The sequence below is a fragment of the Oncorhynchus nerka genome, linkage group LG15, assembly GCF_034236695.1.
Source record: "Oncorhynchus nerka isolate Pitt River linkage group LG15, Oner_Uvic_2.0, whole genome shotgun sequence".
Taxonomy (NCBI): Eukaryota; Metazoa; Chordata; class Actinopteri; order Salmoniformes; family Salmonidae; genus Oncorhynchus; species Oncorhynchus nerka.
In genome coordinates, this window is record NC_088410.1 from 12,683,370 (window position 1) to 12,706,413 (window position 23,044).

Here is a 23,044-nt window from a genome sequence, read left to right on the forward strand (position 1 = left end):
TCAACCACTCTGCAGTATCATTCTCCCTTTGTCTCTCTCTCCTTCCTCCATCATTCTGTAGTGACTCTCTCACTGCTTCAACTAAACTCAATTTACACAAATTAATAATTATAAACATGTTAATAATAAAACATAATGACAACTATAATAATAAAATAATATACACATGAAACAACTTCCAAAGACCAATTCCACACTCAAAGCCGAACAATGTGTGAATGGTAAATATTTATTACGTTTATTATAGAAAAGGTTTCTAATCAAAACATCATTGTCCTCTCTCTGAGTGAAGGTGTAGTAAAAAATACAGACATAATGAATAAAAAATGTGTCTGTCTGTCAGTTACTCTGACGACGGCTGCTTTTCATTCACAGAGTTTGGATTTTAACTGAGCCAAATATCTCAATCTCATCACACATGATTTTGAACTGAGGGTACAGGGGCTCAGTGAACGTGGTGTGGAATGTGTACAGGTGGGCCGGTGTATCAGAGGAGACGCTGTAAAAGGACAGAGTGCCGGCCGGAAAGTCGAGATACACTCCTATACACTTTGGGTCCGGTCTGGGTACTGATACAACTGAGAACCTGTTACTATGAATAAATGTGTACTGTTCATTGCAGCAGAAAAGCCCCCAAGACCTCTTCTTCTCAATTTCCCATCTGGGTGTATATGTCACCCCAATGTCAACCCAGCCAGTCCATTCAACCTGCCAGTAGAAACGACCATCAGACAGGGGCTCCCTGCAGCGTACTTTGGCCCACTTATCCGTCTTTTTGGTCCGATCTGAGTAATCTGAGTCATCTGAATCCGAGAAATCAAAATGAGGATATGTGTGAACCTGCGTTCTCCTCACCACCCTCGTGTTGTCCTCGGACAGAGTCAGGTCACCATCTGCTGACATACCGTCCAGCTTCAGCTGGCAGGCATCTGTAGCAAGACAAAACGGCAGAAACACATATGTTATGTTCTCTTCACAATTTGCTTAAAAAAGCTACCTTTAATTTTTCTAAATGTAGTTTGATGACTCACATTTCCTCAGGCCTGGTTTGATTCTGGACTCTCCACCATGGTCCACACTGTGGGACAGAAAAAGAGTCATGTAGGACCTATTGAACCTGATTACAGTGGAGCCTTGATGATTTCACTATATAAATTAGAGTCTTGAAAGTCCATTGAGCAATGAGGTGTTAACAAATCAAATCACATTTTATTGGTCACATACAGATGGTTAGTAGATGTTATTGGTCACATACAGATGGTTAGTAGATGTTATGGGCACATACAGATGGTTAGTAGATGTTATTGGTCACATACAGATGGTTAGTAGATGTTATTGGTCACATACACATGGTGAGCAGATGTGATTGGTCACATACACATGGTGAGCAGATGTGATTGGTCACATACACATGGTTAGTAGATGTTATTGCAAGTGTAGTGACATGCTTGTACTTCTAGTTCCGACAATGCAGAAATATCTAACAAGTCATCTAACAATTCCCCAACAACTATCTAATATACACAAATCTAAAGGGGTGAATGAGAATATGTACATATAAGTGTATGGATGAGCGATGGCCGAGCGACATAGGCAAAGTGCAATAGATGGTATAAAATGTCATAATGTAAGCATTATTCAAGTGGCATTATTCAAGTGGCATTATTTAAAGTGGCATTGTTTAAAGTGACTAGTGATCCATTTATTAAAGTGTCCAGTGATTGGGTCTCAATGTAGGCAGCAGCCTCTCTGAGTTAGTGATTGGGTCTCCATGTAGGCAGCAGCCTCTCTGAGTTAGTGATTGCTGTTGAGCAGTCTGATGGCCTTGAGATTGAAGCTGTTATTCAATCTCTCGGTCCCAGCTTTGATGCACCTGTACTGACCTCGCCTTCTGGATGGTAGTGGGGTGAACAGACAGTGGCTCGGGTGGTTGTTGTCCTTGATGATCTTTTTGGCTTCCTGTGACATCGGGTGCTGTAGGTGTCATGGAGGACAGGTAATTTGCCCCCGGTGATGCGTCGTGCAGACCTCACCACCCTCTGGAGAGCCTTGCGGTTGAGGGCGGTGCAGCTGCCGTACCAGGCTGTGATACAGACCGACAGGATGCTCTCGATTGTGCATCTGTAAAAGCTTGTCAGGGTTTTGGGTGACAAGCCAAATTTCTTCAGCCTCCTGAGGTTGAAGAGGCGCTGTGGTGCCTTCTTCACAACACTGTCTGTGTGGGTAGACCATTTCAGTTTGTCTGTGATGTGTACGCCCAGGAACTTAAAAATGTCCACCTTCTCAACTGCTGCGATGTGGATAGGGGGGGGCTCCTCTGCTGTTTCCTGAATTCCACGATCATCTCCTTTGTTTTGTTGACGTTGAGAGAGAGGTTGTTTTCCTGACACCACACTCCGAGTGCGCTCACCTCCTCCCTGTAGGCCGTCTCTACTGTAGTGTCGCCTGCAAACTTGATGATTGATTTGGAGGCGTGCATGGCCACGCAGTCATGGATGAACAGGGAGTACAGAAGAGTACAGCTGAGCACACACCTTTGTGGGGCCCCAGTGTTTATTTATTTATTTCACTTTTATTTAACCACGTAGGCAAGTTGAGAACAAGTTCTCATTTACAATTGCGACCTGGCCAAGATAAAGCAAAGCAGTTTGACAGATACAACGACACAGAGTTACACATGGAGTAAAACAAACATACAGTCAATAATACAGTATAAACAAGTCTATATACAATGTGAGCAAATGAGGTGAGAAGGGAGGTAAAGGCAAAAAAGGCCATGGTGGCAAAGTAAATACAATATAGCAAGTAAAACACTGGAATGGTAGTTTTGCAATGGAAGAATGTGCAAGGTAGAAATAAAAATAATGGGGTGCAAAGGAGCAAAATAAATAAATTAAATACAGTTGGGAAAGAGGTAGTTGTTTGGGCTAAATTATAGGTGGGCTATGTACAGGTGCAGTAATCTGTGAGCTGCTCTGACAGTTGGTGCTTAAAGCTAGTGAGGGAGATAAGTGTTTCCAGTTTCAGAGATTTTTGTAGTTCGTTCCAGTCATTGGCAGCAGAGAACTGGAAGGAGAGGCGGCCAAAGAAAGAATTGGTTTTGGGGGTGACTAGAGAGATATACCTGCTGGAGCGTGTGCTACAGGTAGGAGATGCTATGGTGACCAGCGAGCTGAGATAAGGGGGGTTTTTACCTAGCAGGGTCTTGTAGATGACATGGAGCCAGTGGGTTTGGCGACGAGTATGAAGCGAGGGCCAGCCAACGAGAGCGTACAGGTCGCAATGGTGGGTAGTATATGGGGCTTTGGTGACAAAATAGATTGCACTGTGATAGACTGCATCCAATTTGTTGAGTAGGGTATTGGAGGCTATTTTGTAAATGACATCGCCAAAGTCGAGGATTGGTAGGATGGTCAGTTTTACAAGGGTATGTTTGGCAGCATGAGTGAAGGATGCTTTGTTGCGAAATAGGAAGCCAATTCTAGATTTAACTTTGGATTGGAGGTGTTTGATATGGGTCTGGAAGGAGAGTTTACAGTCTAACCAGACACCTAAGTATTTGTAGTTGTCCACGTATTCTAAGTCAGATCCGTCCAGAGTAGTGATGTTGGACAGGCGGGTAGGTGCAGGTAGCGATTGGTTGAAGAGCATGCATTTAGTTTTACTTGTATTTAAGAGCAATTGGAGGCCACGGAAGGAGAGTTGTATGACATTGAAGCTTGCCTGGAGGGTTGTTAACACAGTGTCCGAAGAAGGGCCAGAAGTATACAGAATGGTGTCGTCTGCGTAGAGGTGGATCAGAGACTCACCAGCAGCAAGAGTGACCTCATAGATGTATACAGAGAAGAGAGTCGGTCCAAGAATTGAACCCTGTGGCACCCCCATAGAGACTGCCAGAGGTCCGGACAGCAGACCCTCTGATTTGACACACTGAATTCTATCAGAGAAGTAGTTGGTGAACCAGGCGAGGCAATCATTTGAGAAACCAAGGCTGTCGAGTCTGCCGATGAGGATGTGGTGATTGACAGAGTCGAAAGCCTTGGCCAGATCAATGAATACGGCTGCACAGTAATGTTTCTTATCGATGGCGGTTAAAGATATCGTTTAGGACCTTGAGCGTGGCTGAGGTGCACCCATGACCTGCTCTGAAACCATATTGCATAGCAGAGAAGGTATGGTGAGATTCGAAATGGTCGGTAATCTGTTTGTTGACTTGGCTTTTGAAGACCTTAGAAAAGCATGGTAGGATAGATATAGGTCTGTAGCAGTTTGGGTCAAGAGTGTCCCCCCCTTTGAAGAGGGGGATGACCGCAGCTGCTTTCCAATCTTTGGGAATCTCAGAAAGAGAGGTTGAACAGGCTAGTAATAGGGGTGGCAACAATTTCGGCAGATAATTTTAGAAAGAAAGGGTCCAGATTGTCTAGCCCGGCTGATTTGTAGGGGTCCAGATTTTGCAGCTCTTTCAGAACATCAGCTGAACGGATTTGGGAGAAGGAGAAATGGGGAAGGCTTGGGCGAGTTGCTGTTGGGGGTGCAGTGCTGTTGACCGGGGTAGGAGTAGCCAGGTGGAAAGCATGGCCAGCCGTAGAAAAATGCTTATTGAAATTCTCAATTATGGTGGATTTATCAGTGGTGACAGTGTTTCCTATCTAATGTGTTGAGGGTCAGCGAAGTGGAGATGTTGTTTTCTACCTTCACGACCTGGGGGTGGGCCGTCAGAAAGTCCAGGACCCAGTTGCACAGGGCAGGGTTGAGACCCAGGGCCTCCAGCTTGATGATGAGCTTGGAGGGTACTATGATATTGAATGCTGAGCTGTAGTCAATGAAGAGTATTCTTAAATAGGTATTCTTTTTGTCCAGATGGGATATGGCAGTGTGCAGTGTGATGTCGATTGCGTCATCTGTGGACCTTTTGGGGCGGTATGCAAACTGATGTGGGTCTAGGGTGGCCGGTAAGGTGGCGGTGATATGATCCTTGACGAGACTCTCAAAGCACTTCATGATGACAGAAGTAAGTGTTAGTCATTTAGTTCAGTTATCTTTGCCTTCTTGGGTACAGGAACAATGGTAGCCATCTTGAAGCATGTGGGGACAACAGACTGGGATAGGGAGCGATTGAATATGTCCGTAAACACACCTGCTCTGAGGACGCAGCCAGCAGAGGGTTAACACGTTTAAATGTTTTACTCACGTCAGCCATGGAGAAGGAGAGGGGGTGGCGCAATCTGTGTTAACGAGCCGTGACGGTGTCACTGTATTATCCTCAAAGTGGGCAAAGAAGGTGTTTAGTTTGTCTGGATGCGTGACTTTAGTGTACGTGATGTGGCTGTTTTTGTAGTTTAGTGTACGTGATTTCCTGTAGACCCTGCCACATACGCCTTGTGTCTGAGCCGTTGAATTGCGACTCCACCTTGTCCCTGTACCGGCATTCTCGCTTGTTAGATTGCCTTGCGTAGGGAATAACTACCCTGTTTATATTCAGCCAGACCTCTTTCCATGGTTAAATGCGTTGGATCGTACTTTCAGTTTTGCCGCCATCCATCCACAGTTTCTGGTTAGGGTAGTTTTTTTATTTCATTTTTAAAAACTTTTTCTCCCCAATTTAGTAGTATCCAATTATTAGTAGTTACTATCTTGTCTCATCGCTACAACTCCCGTACGGGATCGGGAGAGACGAAGGTCTGAAACACAACCCAACCAAGCCACACTGCTTCTTAACACAGCGCGCATCCAACCCGGAAGCCAGCCGCACCAATGTGTCGGAGGAAACACCGTGCAACTGGCGACCTTGGTTAGCGTGCACTGCGCCCGGCCCGCCACAGGAATCGCTGGTGCGCGATGAGACAAGGATATCCCTAGGACACAGCTAACGCTGCGATGCAGTGCCCTATAGACCACTGCGCCACCTGGGAGGCCAGGGTAGGTATTAATAGTCACAGTGGGCACAACATCTCCAATGCACTTCTTTATAAACACACTCACAGAGTCAGCGAATAGGTCAATGTTGTTCTCTGAGGTGACTGGAACATATTCCAGCATCCGTGTTCAAAACAATCTTGAAACGTGGCTTCCGATTGGTCAGACCAGCGTTGAATGGTTCGCGTCACTGGTACATCCTGTTCGAGGTTCGTGATCGGATTTGCCGAAGGGAGGGCGGGGGAGGGATTTGTGTGCATCGCAGAAGTTAGAGTAGCAGTGGTCAAGAGTATTAGCCCTGTGTGTTGTGCAATCAATATGCTGATAGAATTTAGGTAGCCTTGTTCTCAAATGTGCTTTGTTAAAATCCCCAGCTACAATAAATGCAGCCTCCGGATATATAGTTTCCAGTTTACATAGAGTCCAGTGAAGTTGTTTGAGGGAGAATGTACATAGCTGTGACTATAACTGACGAGAATTCTCTTGGTAGGTAAAATGGCCGGCATTTCATTGTAAGGAATTCTAGGTCGGGGGAGCAAAAGGACTTGAGTTCCTGTATGTTGTTATGATTACACCATGAGTCGTTAATAGTGAAGCATAAACCCCCGCTCTTCCTCTTCCCAGAGAGGTGTTTATCTCTTTCGGCGCGATGCATGGAGAAGCCCAGTGGCTGAATCGATTCCGACAACATATCCCAAGAGAGCCATGTTTCCGTTAAACAGAGAATGCTACAATCTCTGATGTCTTTCTGGACGGAAACCCTTGCTCGAATTTTGTCTACCTTGTTGTCAAGAGACTCGACAGTGGCGAGTAGTATACTCGGGAGCGGTGAGCGATGTGCACGTCTACGGAGCCTCACAGGAGGCCGCTCAGTCTGCCTCTTCTACATCGCCGTTGTTTTGGGTCGGAATAGATCGATTGTCCTGGGTGGTGGTACGGACAGAGGATCCGCTTCGGGAAAGTCATATTCTGGTCGTAATGTTGGTAAGTTGACGTTGCTCTTATATCCAATAGTTCTTCCCGGCTGTATGTAATAAGACTTAAGATTTCCTGGGGTAACAATGTAAGAAATAATAAAAACAATGAAAAATACTGCATAGTTTCCTAAGAACGCGAAGCGAGGTGACCATCTCTGTCGGCGCAATTTACAGAAGCAAAAGTCACATCAACTACATTTTCTATTTACCTGAGTTTCTCCAGTCTACAGTGTGGATTTTTCAGTCTATCAGAGAGCAGCTTCACTCCGGAGTCTCCTGGGTGATTGAAGCTCAGGTCCAGTTCTCTCAGGTTGGAGGGGTTTGACTCCAGAGCGGAGGCAAGAAACGTACAGCCTTTCTCTGTGACTAGACAACCAGAAAGCCTACAGAGAGAAGAGACAGCATAAAATAATGAACCACTGCTAGAGTATATATTTTTTACAGTTTAAATTCCATTTATATGCGGTTCAATCTTTCCTATTCTACTGTATCTGAGTTCTGAAGTTTACACAATATCAAATATGTATCCTACCTAAGTTATAAGGTTTACAGTATTCTTTTTAAAATGGTATACTTAACCTTCATTTAACAAGGCATGTCAGTTAATTAAGAACAAATTCTTATTTACAATGACGGCCTACCTACAGGGGTCAGCCATAGTAGTACGGTGCCCCTGGAGCACATTAAGGTTCAATGGACAAGGACACATCGAAAGGTTTTTCCCCTTGTCGGCTCAGGAATTAGAACCAGCAACCTTTCGGTTACTGGCCCAACGCTCTAACCGCTAGGCTACCTGCCACTGTCACAATATCAAATGTATAATCTACCTAAGAGTCTGTAATGCACAGTTGGGGTTCCTCAGTCCAGCAGAGAGAATCCTCATTCCAGAGTACCACAGGTTGTTGTCTCTCAGGTCCAGCTCTCTCAGGACTGAGTATGACCACAGTACAGGAGCCAGAGAGACACAGGAAGGTCTGGAGAGATTACACTCCCTTAGCCTTGGGATGGAAAGGGAGAGAATTTAACACTACGTTGTCTTGGTGTTTCCATGGTTACGGTATAGTTTTAAAAATGCAATAACAAAACGTTTATTCTACTATAACATATAGAAGATGAAACATAACGGTTTATTTCTCACCCCAGAGTATGTATCTGACAGTGTGGATCCATCAGTCCAGCAGACAGCAGCTTTACTCCAGAGTCTCCCAGTTTGTTGCAGCCCAGACGCAGCTCCTCGAGCTGAGAGACTGCTATAGCAGAGGACAAACTTCCACAGGACTCCTCTGTAATCTCACAACCAGTCAGTCTGTCCAACATTTAAAATAATGTATTAACAAAATGTAAAGGGGAGCTGTCTTTATTCCAGAATAAATGAACCTATCGGGCCAGTTTCCAGACACAGATTAATCCAAATCCTGGACTAAGAAGCTAGCTAACAATCAATAGTAAGCGATAAGGGCATGTGTGCAATGTTTTTACATAAATTAACAAATCACCTAATGTCAGACCATATATGGAGTTGATTTTTGAAAATGGTACGTATGTCCCAATCCCTTCTATTGATCCTGAACTTCCCCTTTAAACGTTTTCATTACTCACCTCAGGATTTTCAGTTTACAGTGTGGACTCATAAACCCAGTGGAGATCCTCTCCACCCCGGTGTCTGTCAGTTTGTTGTAGCTGAGGTCCAACTCTGTCAGACATGAGCCAGCTGACTGGAGAGCTGAGGCAACGGTTTCACAAATGTCATCTTTGAGATCACACCCAGTGAGTCTATGTGAAACAACAAATAATAATTGAATTGGTCAAACTTGCCAACATGCAACACCACCGTCATTTAAGTTGTTTATCATTATAGCTATTGCTTGGTTTCTTTGCAAGAGTAGATTTGAAGGTTACTAATTGTTCAAAACCCATCGGCACTCACCTCAACACAAGTAGCTGGTTGTGAGGTCCCATCAGCACTCACCTCAACACAAGTAGCTGGTTGTGAGGTCCCATCAGCACTCACCTCAACACAAGTAGATGGTTGTGAGGTCCCATCAGCACTCACCTCAACACAAGTAGATGGTTGTGAGGTCCCATCAGCACTCACCTCAACACAAGTAGCTGGTTGTGAGGTCCCATCAGCACTCACCTCAACACAAGTAGCTGGTTGTGAGGTCCCATCAGCACTCACCTCAACACAAGTAGATGGTTGTGAGGTCTCATCAGCACTCACCTCAACACAAGTAGCTGGTTGTGAGGTCCCATCAGCACTCACCTCAACACAAGTAGCTGGTTGTGAGGTCTCATCAGCACTCACCTCAACACAAGTAGATGGTTGTGAGGTCCCATCAGCACTCACCTCAACACAAGTAGATGGTTGTGAGGTCTCATCAGCACTCACCTCAACACAAGTAGCTGGTTGTGAGGTCCCATCAGCACTCACCTCAACACAAGTAGATGGTTGCGAGGTCCCATCAGCACTCACCTCAACACAAGTAGATGGTTGCGAGGTCCCATCAGCACAGCCTTTAGAAGTTCTGGTCCTGATCTTTTCAGGTTGATATGACTAAGGTTAAGTGACTGCAGTCGGCAGTTGGGACTCCTCAGTCCAACAGAAAGGGGCTTCAGGTCCAACAGGGCATTAACGCTGAGGTCCAGCTCTCTCAGGTGGGAGTCAGGCAGCTGTAGTGCAGATGCCACCGTTTCACAGCAACTCGTTGTAAGGCGGCAGTCTGCTAGTCTACAGAGGAGAGACATTTATTATGAGAGGTGTGGATGTAGTATAGTACTAATTAAATGGCTAGAAGACATATAGTGACATACTGTATGTACACATCAGCACTTCAACTCACATGGCCTTTCGGCAGCATCGAACAGCTGGGATCAGCCTCTTACGCCCCTCATCTGACGTGTTGTACACTTTCAGGTCCAGTTTGTCCAACACTTCCTCTGACATCAAGAGTACGTATGCCATCGCCGAGCACTGTGCAGGCGTCAGCTTCTTCTCAGCAGGGTTTTTGGATGTCAAGAACCTTTTAATTTCAGTCACAAATGAGGTATCGTTCAATTCGATCAAACAGTGAAAGAGATTGATGCACCTCTCTGGGGAGGGATATTGTCTTTGTTTTTCGTCTGAAAGCCTATCTTTGATGTACTGAATGGTCTTCTGGATGCTTTCTGTGTCTCCCTTTGTCTGGAGGTTTAGTCTTTTCAAGAGGATCTGATTGGACTCCAGTGAGATGCCCAGAAGGAAGCGGAGGAAGAGGTCTAGATGACCGGTCTTGCTGCTCAACGCTTTATCCACAACACTCCTCTGCAAGTCATGCAATGTTTTCTGTAGCTGCTGGGAACCTCTGTGTTGTGGCCTGTAGTCTTCATCCTCGCTCCAGCTATCATCCCTGTAGCCATCATCCCTGTAGCCATCATCCCTGTCTCCAGAATCACTGTCATTTGTTCTTGGTAACTCTTGGTAGTCTCTTAAACTCAATGGGTTGACATTTTCACTGGCATATGAGTAAGCAACATAGAGTGCTGCGAAGAACTCTTGAATGGTGAGATGCACAAAGCTGTACATCTTTGCTTGAAACATCGGATTCTCCTCTCTGAAGATCTCTGTGCACATCCCTGAGAGCAAGAAGGCTTCGTTGACATCAATGCCACACTCTCTCAAATAGTCTTCAGAAAACACCAAATTGCTCTTTGCCAGGTTTTGGAAGGCAAGCTTTCCAAGTTTCAGAATGATCTGTACGTCAGACTCTGACAGATTACGAGGATCTGGTTGGTTTTCCCCATGGTACTTCTTGTTCTTCATGTTTGTCAGGGTGAGTAGGAAGCGAATGTACATCTCAGTCAAAGTTTTAGGGGGTTTTCCATGGTCATTTTCACTCAACATTTTCCCAAGAACCATGGCAGTAATCCAACAGAAGACCGGTATGTGGCACATGATGTGAAGGCTTCTTGATGTCTTTATGTGGGAGATGATTTTGCTGGCCAGGTTCTCATCATCACTGAATCTCTTCTTGAAGTATTCTTCCTTCTGTGGGTCGTTGAATCCTCGAACTTCAGTGACACGGTCAAAACAGTCAGAGGGTATCTTATCAACTGCTGCTGGTCGGGAGGTTATCCAGAGGAGAGCTTCAGGAAGCATATTCCCCTTGATGAGGTTTGTCAGCAGCACGTCCACTGATGTTGTCTTGGTTACATTAGACAACCTCTTGTTGTTATGGAAACACATTGGAAGTTGGCTTTCATCGAGGCCATCGAAGATGAATACAACTTTACCGTCGACCACCTTCTTTGCGTCCTGCATATCTGTTAGATCAGGGTGGAAGTCACTCAGGAGTTCCAAGAGATTGCAGTCATCTTTGATCAAATTCAAGTCCCTAAATGGAAGTGTGAAGACAAAATCTACATCCTGATTGGTTATTCCTTCTGCCCAGTCAAGGATGAACTTCTGCACTGAGACTGTTTTTCCGATGCCAGCGATGCCCTTTGTCAGCACAGTTCTGATGGGTACCTCTTGTTTGGATTGGGATTTGTCATTATGTTCCTTTGTCTTAGGGTCTAAAGATCTAAAGATGTCATTGCAGTTGATTGCATCGTCTTGAAATGCTTTGGTCCGAGCCGTATCTTCAATCTGCAGAACCTCATGCTCCTTATTAACCCCTTCACTCTCTCCAGCTGTGATGTAGAGCTCTGTGTAGATCTTGTCAAGCAACGTTGGGTTTCCCCGTTTTCCAAGCCCCTCAAAGATGCTCCCAAACTTCTTCTTCATGTTGGACTTGTGTTTGTCCTTGACTTTTGGCAGATCTTCATCTAATGAGGAAAGAAAATTGATCGTGTCGTTGGATGTATAAAGTATCTATCTTTTAATCTGCAGTATTCAGTAACACAACAACACAATACCTTCAGTTACTGGTTTCAAAGTCCAATTTCCTGCATGGGCGTACCTTATGAGTGTGTGTGTGTGTGTGTGTGTGTGTGTGTGTGTGTGTGTGTGTGTGTGTGTGTGTTAGTCTACAATTGGTACATCCATTTTTGGACTTTAAAACTAATTATATCCTGTATACCCATTGATTCTTGAAGAATACAACTTACAAATACCTCATGAGCTTAGTTCAACTGTCGTACCCTTTCAGAACACAAAATATTAGCTTAATTGTATTGTATTATTTGACAGGGACACTGCATATTAACTAATCAACATGTCTGTAATAATTGGTCTTGTTTTTGTTGAGCTACAAAAATAACAATAAATAATTGTCTTACCAGCACCGTGCGAAGGCATAGAAACACTGATGTTTTGATAAACTGAACCTGCAACACTGCAGCCAACAAGTTGGGGTGCAGCGACAACAGAACCACCCTGAGCCATAATGGAGGACGGTGGATGAGCAGGTTGAGCCATGATGGAGGACGGTGTAGGGGCAGGTTGAGGACTAATGGAGGACGGTGGATGAGCAGGTTGAGGAGTAATGGAGGACGGTGGATGAGCAGGTTGAGCCATGATGGAGGACGGTGTAGGGGCAGGTTGAGGAGTAATGGAGGACGGTGGATGAGCAGGTTGAGCCATGATGGAGGACGGTGGATGAGCAGATTGAGCCATGATGGAGGACGGTGGATGAGCAGGTTGAGCCATGATGGAGGACGGTGGATGAGCAGGTTGAGCCATGATGGAGGACGGTGGATGAGCAGGTTGAGCCATGATGGAGGACGGTGGATGAGCAGGTTGAGCCATGATGGAGGATGGTGTAGGGGCAGGTTGAGTAATGGAGGACGAAGGACCAGAATGCTGGACTGGAGCGAGAGACTGAGGAGTCTGATCCATGATATCAGACAGTCAGTGTCCTCCCCCTGAGAGATACAGAGAGACAACATAAGTTGTAAGTTTAACATCAAAAACAAAAACATTTGAGTATGCTAATTGGTTATTAGCTTATTGGTTATGACAAGGTAAGATAATTGTAAATATTTATTTATGTCCTATATTCCATTCGTTGAAATGACTTGAAATCTTACAGACTAGTGGCTTTATCATATCACACAGAGACCTGTAGTACAGACTAGTCTTTATTATATCACACAGAGACCTGTAGTACAGACTAGTCTTTATCATATCACACAGAGACCTGTAGTACAGACTAGTGGCTTTATCATATCACACAGATACCTGTAGTACAGACTAGTGGCTTTATCATATCACACAGGGACCTGTAGTACAGACTAGTGGCTTTATCATATCACACAGAGACCTGCAGTACAGACTAGTCTTTATCATATCACACAGAGACCTGTAGTACAGACCAGTCTTTATCATATCACACAGACCTGCAGTACAGACTAGTCTTTATCATATCACACAGAGACCTGCAGTACAGACTAGTCTTTATCATATCACACAGAGACCTGCAGTACAGACTAGTCTTTATCATATCTGGGTCAAACCCTCCCCTACCCCGGACGACACTGGGCCAAACCCTCCCCTACCCCGGACGACACTGGGCCAAACCCTCCCCTACCCCGGACGACACTGGGCCAAACCCTCCCCTACCCCGGACGACACTGGGCCAAACCCTCCTCTAACCCGGACGACACTGGGCCAAACCCTCCCCTACTCCGGACGACACTGGGCCAAACCCTCCCCTACCCCGGACGACACTGGGCCAAACCCTCCCCTACCCCGGACGACACTGGGCCAAACCCTCCCCTAACCCGGACGACACTGGGCCAAACCCTCCCCTACTCCGGACGACACTGGGCCAAACCCTCCCCTACCCCGGACGACACTGGGCCAAACCCTCCCCTACCCCGGACGACACTGGGCCAAACCCTCCCCTACCCCGGACGACACTGGGCCAAACCCTCCCCTACCCCGGACGACACTGGGCCAAACCCTCCCCTACCCCGGACGACACTGGGCCAAACCCTCCCCTAACCCGGACGACACTGGGCCAAACCCTCCCTAACCCGGACGACACTGGGCCAAACCCTCCCCTACTCCGGACGACACTGGGCCAAACCCTCCCCTAACCCGGACGACACTGGGCCAAACCCTCCCTAACCCGGACGACACTGGGCCAAACCCTCCCCTACTCCAGACGACACTGGGCCAAACCCTCCCCTACTCCGGACGACACTGGGCCAAACCCTCCCTAACCCGGACGACACTGGGCCAAACCCTCCCTAACCCGGACGACACTGGGCCAAACCCTCCCCTACTCCGGACGACACTGGGCCAAACCCTCCCCTAACCCGGACGACACTGGGCCAAACCCTCCCCTACCCCGGACGACACTGGGCCAAACCCTCCCCTAACCCGGACGACACTGGGCCAAACCCTCCCCTAACCCGGACGACACTGGGCCAAACCCTCCCCTAACCCGGACGACACTGGGCCAAACCCTCCCCTACCCCGGACGACACTGGGCCAAACCCTCCCCTAACCCGGACGACACTGGGCCAAACCCTCCCCTACCCCGGACGACACTGGGCCAAACCCTCCCCTACTCCGGACGACACTGGGCCAAACCCTCCCCTACCCCGGACGACACTGGGCAAATTGTGTGTCGCCTCATGGGTCTCCCGGTCGCAGCCTCCTGCAACACAAACCGGAATCGAACCGGGATCTGTAGACAAGATAGTAATTACTAACAATTGGATACCACGAGATTGGGGAGAAAAAGGGGGGGGGGGGATTTTAAATAAATATGTTTTATTTATTTAAATATTACTTTTTCAAAATTAATTAATATTCATTAATAACCAGCTGTGGTTATTAATTCAAATCACTTCCAGCTGTCCAAACAACATCATAAAATAATCTAAAACCACTTACTGACCTCCCTCCTCTATAGTACACCCATTAGAATTGCCATTTTCATTGGACTGATTTTACATGCATATTTCCTGTGATGGATTTAATTTTCAATACCTTCCTATCCATATGAGCTACAGATCTACAGGCAAGTGCAGTGGATTCCTTGACCTTTCACCTTTAAAAAAATACTAAAAGATTCTTCCCCCTTGGTCCTCTGTAAAATGTGTTTCATATTACTGCTCTGGTTACTGATTCACGTCCAGATCTACTTTTCCATGGCTTTATATCCAGATGGTTTGGAAATCTAACACTGAAAATACTTTCCAATATTGTACATTCAGTGCATATAGGAAGTCTACACCCCCCCCCCCCCTTGGATTTATTCACATTATATTGTGTTACAAAGTGGAATTAAAATGAATGTAAGTACACAAAATACTCTGTAATGTCAAAGTGGAAATGTCTTAACATTTATTTGTATTTTTTTAAGATGAAGGAAAAATAAACCTTTAAGTATTCACCCCAATGAGTCAATACATGTTAGAAGCACCTTTGGCAGTGATTACAGCTGTGAGACTTAAGTAAGTCTCATAAGAGCTTTGCACACCTACATTGTGCAATATTTGTCCATTATTCTTTTCAAAAACTATTCAAGCTCTGTCAAGGTGTTGGGGATCATTACTAGACAGCAATTTTTTTTATTTTGCCATAGATTTTCAAGCATGTTTAGGTCAAAACTCAGGAACATTCACTGTCTTCTTGGTAAGCAACTCCAGTGTATATTTGGCTTTGTGTTGTGGGTTATTGTCCTGCTGAAAGGTGAATTCCTCTCCCAGTGTCTGTTGGAAAGCAGACTGAACCAGGTTTTTCTCTAGGATTTTGCCTGTGCTTAGCTCCACCACACATCTTGAAAAACTCCTCAGTTTTTGCCAATGACAAGCATACCCATACCATGATGCAGCCGCCACCATGCTTGAAAATAAGGAGGCAGTTACCCTAAACATAAAATAAAATTATCTTTATTTAACTAGGCAAGTCAGTTTAGAACAAATTCTTATTTTCAATGACAGCCTAGGAACAGTGGGTTAACTGCCTTGTTCAGGGGCAGAACAACATATTTTTTGCCTTGTCAGCTCAGGGATTTGATCTTGCAACCTTTTGGTGACTAGTCCACTGCTCTAACCACTAGGCTACCTGCCGCCCCTACACTCTAACCACTAGGCTACCTGCCGCCCCTACACTCTAACCACTAGGCTACCTGCCGCCCCTACACTCTAACCACTAGGTTACCTGCCGCCCCTACACTCTAACCACTAGGCTACCTGCCGCCCCTACACTCTAACCACTAGGCTACCTGCCGCCACTACACTCTAACCACTAGACTACCTGCCGTCCCTACACTCTAACCACTAGGTTACCTGCCGCCCCTACACTCTAACCACTAGGCTACCTGCCGCCCCTACACTCTAACCACTAGGTTACCTGCCGCCCCTACACTCTAACCACTAGGCTACCTGCCGCCCCTACACTCTAACCACTAGACTACCTGCCGTCCCTACACTCTAACCACTAGGTTACCTGCCGCCCCTACACTCTAACCACTAGGCTACCTGCCGCCCCTACACTCTAACCACTAGGCTACCTGCCGCCACTACACTCTAACCACTAGGCTACCTGCCGCCTCTACACTCTAACCACTAGGCTACCTGCCGCCTCTACACTCTAACCACTAGGTTACCTGCCGCCCCTACACTCTAACCACTAGGCTACCTGCCGCCTCTACACTCTAACCACTATAGGCTACCTGCCGCCCCTACACTCTAACCACTAGGCTACCTGCCGCCACTACACTCTAACCACTAGGCTACCTGCCGCCCCTACACTCTAACCACTAGGTTACCTGCCGCCCCTACACTCTAACCACTAGGCTACCTGCCGCCACTACACTCTAACCACACAGTGACCCTATCCCCTCCTCTCTTCTCCAGACCATTTCCGGAGACCTTCTCCCTTACCTCACCTCGCTCATCAACTCATCCCTGACCGCTGGCTACGTCCCTTCCGTCTTCAAGAGAGCGAGAGTTGCACCCCTTCTGAAAAAACCTACACTCGATCCCTCTGATGTCAACAACTACAGACCAGTATCCCTTCTTTCTTTTCTCTCCAAAACTCTTGAACGTGCCGTCCTTGGCCAGCTCTCCCGCTATCTCTCTCAGAATGACCTTCTTGATCCAAATCAGTCAGGTTTCAAGACTAGTCATTCAACTGAGACTGCTCTTCTCTGTATCACGGAGGCGCTCCGCACTGCTAAAGCTAACTCTCTCTCCTCTGCTCTCATCCTTCTAGACCTATCGGCTGCCTTCGATACTGTGAACCATCAGATCCTCCTCTCCACCCTCTCCGAGTTGGGCATCTCCGGCGCGGCCCACGCTTGGATTGCGTCCTACCTGACAGGTCGCTCCTACCAGGTGGCGTGGCGAGAATCCGTCTCCACACCACGTGCTCTCACCACTGGTGTCCCCCAGGGCTCTGTTCTAGGCCCTCTCCTATTCTCGCTATACACCAAGTCACTTGGCTCTGTCATAACCTCACACGGTCTCTCCTATCATTGCTATGCAGACGACACACAATTAATCTTCTCCTTTCCCCCTTCTGATGACCAGGTGGCGAATCGCATCTATGCATGTCTGGCAGACATATCAGTGTGGATGACGGATCATCACCTCAAGCTGAACCTCGGCAAGACGGAGCTGCTCTTCCTCCCGGGGAAGGACTGCCCGTTCCATGATCTCGCCATCACGGTTGACAACTCCATTGTGTCCTCCTCCCAGAGCGCTAAGAACCTTGGCGTGATCCTGGACAACACCCTGTCGTTCTCAACTAACATCAAGGCGGTGGCCCGTTCCTGTAGGTGCATGCTCTACAACATCCGCAGAGTACGACCCTGCCTCACACAGGAAGCGGCGCAGGTCCTAATCCAGGCACTTGTCATCTCCCGTCTGGATTACTGCAACTCGCTGTTGGCTGGGCTCCCTGCATGTGCCATTAAACCCCTACAACTCATCCAGAACGCCGCAGCCCGTCTGGTGTTCAACCTTCCCAAGTTCTCTCACGTCACCCCGCTTCTCCGCTCTCTCCACTGGCTTCCAGTTGAAGCTCGCATCCGCTACAAGACCATGGTGCTTGCCTACGGAGCTGTGAGGGGAACGGCACCTCAGTACCTCCAGGCTCTGATCAGGTCCTACACCCAAACAAGGGCACTGCGTTCATCCACCTCTGGCCTGCTCGCCTCCCTACCACTGAGGAAGTACAGTTCCCGCTCAGCCCAGTCAAAACTGTTCGCTGCTCTGGCCCCCCAATGGTGGAACAAACTCCCTCACGACGCCAGGACAGCGGAGTCAATCACCACCTTCCGGAGACACCTGAAACCCCACCTCTTTAAGGAATACCTAGGATAGGATAAAGTAATCCCTCTTACCCCCCCCCTTAAAAGATTTAGATGCACTACTGTTCCACTGGATGTCATAAGGTGAATGCACCAATTTGTAAGTCGCTCTGGATAAGAGCGTCTGCTAAATGACTTAAATGTAAATGTAAATGTAGACTACCTGCCGTCCCTACACTCTAACCACTAGGCTACCTGCCGCCCCTACACTCTAACCACTAGGCTACCTGCCGCCACTACACTCTAACCACTAGGCTACCTGCCGCCTCTACACTCTAACCACTAGGCTACCTGCCGCCCCTACACTCTAACCACTAGGTTACCTGCCGCCCCTACACTCTAACCACTAGGCGGTCTAAGAAGAGGGCAGTCTATAATCGCAGACGAAGGACATCAAGGACATAGAAAGATTCTGTCTGGAGGAAATGTCTAAAGAATCCTCCCAATGTGTTCTCCAGTCTCATAAACCATTTGATAAAAAGGCTCAGTGTAGAGTACAGTGTCTTTGTAGAAAATCAAAGGCGAGGAATTTTAGAAAAAATAAAAGGTGTCCCTTTTGATAAGAGACGTCAAGGAAATAATGAAGAGACATTATAGATCAAACGTGTCGGTGCTCATCGGCCATTGGGACATAAACATTACACAACAAGTTGGAAATCGCAAACTCAACAAAGAGTGTTTAGGAAGGAATCGGTGACAGTGCCTAACTGCAAGCATTGCAACTGGGAAGTCGGGAATAATCGAGCTCTGACAGGGAAAATACGTTTTGAATGGTCATCTAATTCGGAATTGTAAATCCGGCCTCTTTCTCTTTCTTTGATGACAACATTTGTCCACGAAGGCCCGTCGCTCCACCATCTTGTTCAAGTGAGCACAACAAGGTGAGTCCAAGAATGTCTTATATGCTGCTGTATCAATGGTGTAATATACCAGGGAGATATGTATACTGTAGCTAAGAAAGTAAAACTAAGTGTATGTTGTGTAGTAAGATGTAACTCACCCTAATAATTTGGTCTATTTTCACCTCTTAATTTCACCAAACGTTACTGTTCTGACTTGGTTGTGCACATATAGCCTATAACCTGTTTTCGAGAAATGCAATCATCTAATATTGTAAGAGATTTCATTGTCTGCTTGTATGTCTCTTTATTTATCCTACGTCTGACTTGGTGTACAGGGAGAACACTAAGAACTGTTCTGAATACTGTCGCTGTACATTTCAAAAGCGCTTAACAAATAGTTATATTGATATATCAGTCCTAGATTGCTCATTATTGTATTAATTGAAATTATGGATTGCCGCTTATCGTCCCCTGATGCCATAGTTTGTACATCTCAATTGCCAGTAGAAACCACATTTGTTTAAGCAAGTCAGCCATATCAGCTATGTTTTTAAAAAAGGCAGTAAATGAGGCTGAATGTTTCGCTGCCAGACAAGGCTCCGCTGATAGCCAGGTGTAGCAGTGCTAAGGTGTAGCTTTATGTAGGCCGTAACAGTTTGTGGGCACCGTTTGTCATAGTTATAGTGAAATGAATGTATTGTTTACTGTTGTGTTGTGTAGTGGCTTTGCTGACATGCACTCAAAATATTTGGTTTTTTTGCCCCACCAAAATGTACATGCTAAAATCGCCACTGTCCACAACAAGTCAATTTGATCGGGGGAAATGCGCATATTGTTTTTGATGCAGATATTACAATATTCACATTCAAATCTGTCGCCAATTTGATGGAAACCTAGCTTATGTTTCTATGAACTTGTCCAGCGATTTTTGTTGTCAACATTTAGAAAGTGTGCATAGAAAATTGATTAGACAATTGCCTGCTAGGGTGCGTTTCCAATTAACGTAATGACATCACACCTAAAATAAAATGCGCATTAATGAATTAATCGGTTTCATTTCTCAGGTAGCCTGCCCGCCCTTCCACCTATCGGTTTCATGTCTCAGGTAGCCTGTCTGCCCTCCCACCTATCGGTTTCATGTCTCAGGTAGCCTGTGAAAGCCAGCATGGATAGAATGCAATAATTTACTAATATTTGCCATATTGTAATCATTCTCATGTGCCAACGTATCGCCACGGCCCGTGCCATGCTGAAACGTGCACTCTATTAGATCTTGAAAAATGTAATGGTGTAACTTGCCAGCCAACCAGAAAAGCAAGGCGAAGCAATTCAAGCATTCTTTAAAGTCAGAACAATCCTTGTCCTGTTAATAAATTATTTTTCATAGTTGGAAGTGGCGCTTAAAGTTACATGGTGACATCACGTGACCTCCGTACCTTCAAAAGTAGTCTATTCGGTAATTATCATTTATTCAAGAAACATCGTTTCCATCATACTTTGTCACAATAAAGTCCGACAAAAGAAAAATCCACACCTGTCGATCTTTTGAAAACGTCTCCTATATCTGCCGTTTCCATTACACATGACGCAATTATTATATATTTTTTGTCCCGACATGGCTTTTGTCGATAGTCCATAGAAACCTGCCTAGAGAAGATATACACTGTATACATTATGTCATAAGTAGACTAAGTCTGTCCTCCTTCCTAAAGATGAAGAAAAAAAGATTAACCTGATAATTGTTTCTTCGTCTGGCATTCTTTTGATGGCCTTTCGTTTTTACTTCCTTGTTGAGCGCTATTTGCGAATTTTGAAGTTAACGTCAAAGTGACTTACTCTTTTTGTGGGACATTAACCGATAATAGCCTCGTTCTCGTATTTGTCTATAGCTTATTTAAATAGGTCAACAATAGACCTATCCATGACGTTAATGAATATAATAGACCCATGAAGCAGAAGAATTGGAAACGGGATAGTCAGGAAATCATAAGAACCCGCCCCTTGTTACTGCCTCTCGTTCTCATGTACGATTGGTAGCTGGTAAATAGGGGGTTATTCAAGCCAGAATTAAGCCTCGTCAAGCTACTGATGCCTCTCACCAAGCCACCTAAAGTCTTCCTAGCGCCATAAAATAATGCCATTAATTAATATGGACAGTAAATGGAGACAAGTTTGTTTCTAAGGCGTCAAACTGCCGACACGTTCACGTCACATGACACGTACATATCATGTAGACGTAGTGTTCATGACACGTACACATCATGTAGAGGTAGTGTTCACGTCACATGACACGTACACATCATGTAGACGTAGTGTTCACACCATGTAGACGTAGTGTTCACATCACATGACACGTACACATCATGTAGACGTAGTGTTCACATCACATGACACGTACACATCATGTAGACGTAGTGTTCACACCATTTAGACGTAGTGTTCACATCACATGACACGTACACATCATGTAGAGGTAGTGTTCACATCACATGACACGTACACATCATGTAGACGTAGTGTTCATGACATGTACACATCATGTAGACGTAGTGTTCATGTCACATGACACGTACACATCATGTAGACGTAGTGTTCACATCATGTAGACGTAGTGTTCACATCATGTAGACGTAGTGTTCACATCATGTAGACGTAGTGTTCACATCACATGACACGTACACATCATGTAGACGTAGTGTTCACATCACATGACACGTACACATCATGTAGACGTAGTGTTCACATCACATGACACGTACACATCATGTAGACGTAGTGTTCACATCATGTAGACGTAGTGTTCACATCATGTGTAGACATCATAGTGTTCACATCATGTAGACGTAGTGTTCACATCATGTAGACGTAGTGTTCACATCATGTAGACGTAGTGTTCACATCATGTAGACGTAGTGTTCACATCATGTAGACGTAGTGTGTTCACATCAGTGTTCACATCATGACGTACACATCATGTAGACGTAGTGTTCACATCACATGACACGTACACATCATGTAGACGTAGTGTTCACACCATTTAGACGTAGTGTTCACATCACATGACACGTACACATCATGTAGACGTAGTGTTCATGACATCATGTAGTGTTCATGACATGTACACATCATGTAGACGTAGTGTTCACATCACACCATACATCATGTAGACGTAGTGTTCACATCATGAGACGTAGTGTTCACATCATCATGTTCACATCATGAGACGTAGTGTTCACATCACATGACACGTACACATCATGTAGACGTAGTGTTCACATCACATGACACGTACACATCATGTAGACGTAGTGTTCACATCATCATGACACGTAGTGTTCACATCATGTAGACGTAGTGTTCACATCAGACGTAGTGTTCACATCGTGACAGTGTTCACATCATGTAGACGTAGTGTTCACATCATGTAGTACACATCACGTAGTGTTCACATCACAGACAGTGTTCACATCATGTAGACGTAGTGTTCACATCATGTTCACATCATGTAGACGTAGTGTTCACATCACATGACACGTACACATCATGTAGACGTAGTGTTCACATCATGTAGACGTAGTGTTCACATCACATGACACGTGTCTACATCATGTAGACGTAGTGTTCACATCATGTAGACGTAGTGTTCACATCAGTGTTCACATCAGTAGTTCACGTAGTGTTCACATCATGTAGTGTTCACATCACATGACACGTACACATCATGTAGACGTAGTGTTCACATCACATGACACGTACACATCATGTAGACGTAGTGTTCACATCATCATGACACGTACACATCATGTAGACGTAGTGTTCACATCACATGACACGTACACATCATGTAGACGTAGTGTTCACATCACATGACACGTACACATCATGTAGACGTAGTGTTCACATCACATGACACGTACACATCATGTAGACGTAGTGTTCACATAGTGACATCATGTTCACATCATGTAGACGTAGTGTTCACATCACATGACACGTACACATCATGTAGACGTAGTGTTCACATCACATGACACGTACACATCATGTAGACGTAGTGTTC

At 45.7% G+C, this 23,044-nt stretch overlaps 1 protein-coding gene across 6 annotated transcripts; it reads right to left on the reverse strand.

The window, feature by feature from the left end:
* Positions 1–176: 176 nt before the first annotated feature.
* Positions 177–20,973, reverse strand: LOC115116978 (NACHT, LRR and PYD domains-containing protein 3-like). 6 transcript variants are annotated; one of them, XM_065001003.1, is made up of 10 exons: positions 20,821–20,973; positions 12,150–12,734; positions 9,734–11,696; positions 9,367–9,621; positions 8,493–8,666; positions 8,032–8,199; positions 7,721–7,891; positions 7,103–7,276; positions 1,032–1,078; positions 177–929 (listed from the first exon to the last, which is right to left on the reverse strand). In XM_065001003.1, the coding sequence occupies exons 2-10, from the start codon at positions 12,706–12,708 to the stop codon at positions 370–372; spliced, it is 4,071 nt and encodes a 1,356-aa protein (XP_064857075.1). In that variant the 5' UTR covers positions 12,709–12,734; positions 20,821–20,973; the 3' UTR covers positions 177–369. The 6 variants fall into 6 exon arrangements, with proteins under 6 accessions (XP_064857075.1, XP_064857074.1, XP_064857077.1 ...); XM_065001002.1 differs by having other exon boundaries at positions 20,717–20,973; XM_065001005.1 differs by lacking the exons at positions 9,734–11,696; positions 12,150–12,734; positions 20,821–20,973 and having other exon boundaries at positions 9,325–9,428.
* Positions 20,974–23,044: the final 2,071 nt, after the last annotated feature.

Excerpts from the sequence above, each read along its gene's own strand:
- LOC115116978 (XM_065001003.1), bottom strand. The coding sequence starts at position 12,708 with ATGGATCAGACTCCTCAGTCTCTCGCTCCAGTCCAGCATTCTGGTCCT. Across the intron at positions 8,667-9,366 it reads AACCATCTACTTGTGTTGAG|ACTCACTGGGTGTGATCTCA; the intron begins GTGAGTGCTGAT and ends TGTTTCACATAG. Across the intron at positions 1,079-7,102 it reads TGTAGACTGGAGAAACTCAG|TGTGGACCATGGTGGAGAGT; the intron begins GTAAATAGAAAA and ends TCTGTCCCACAG.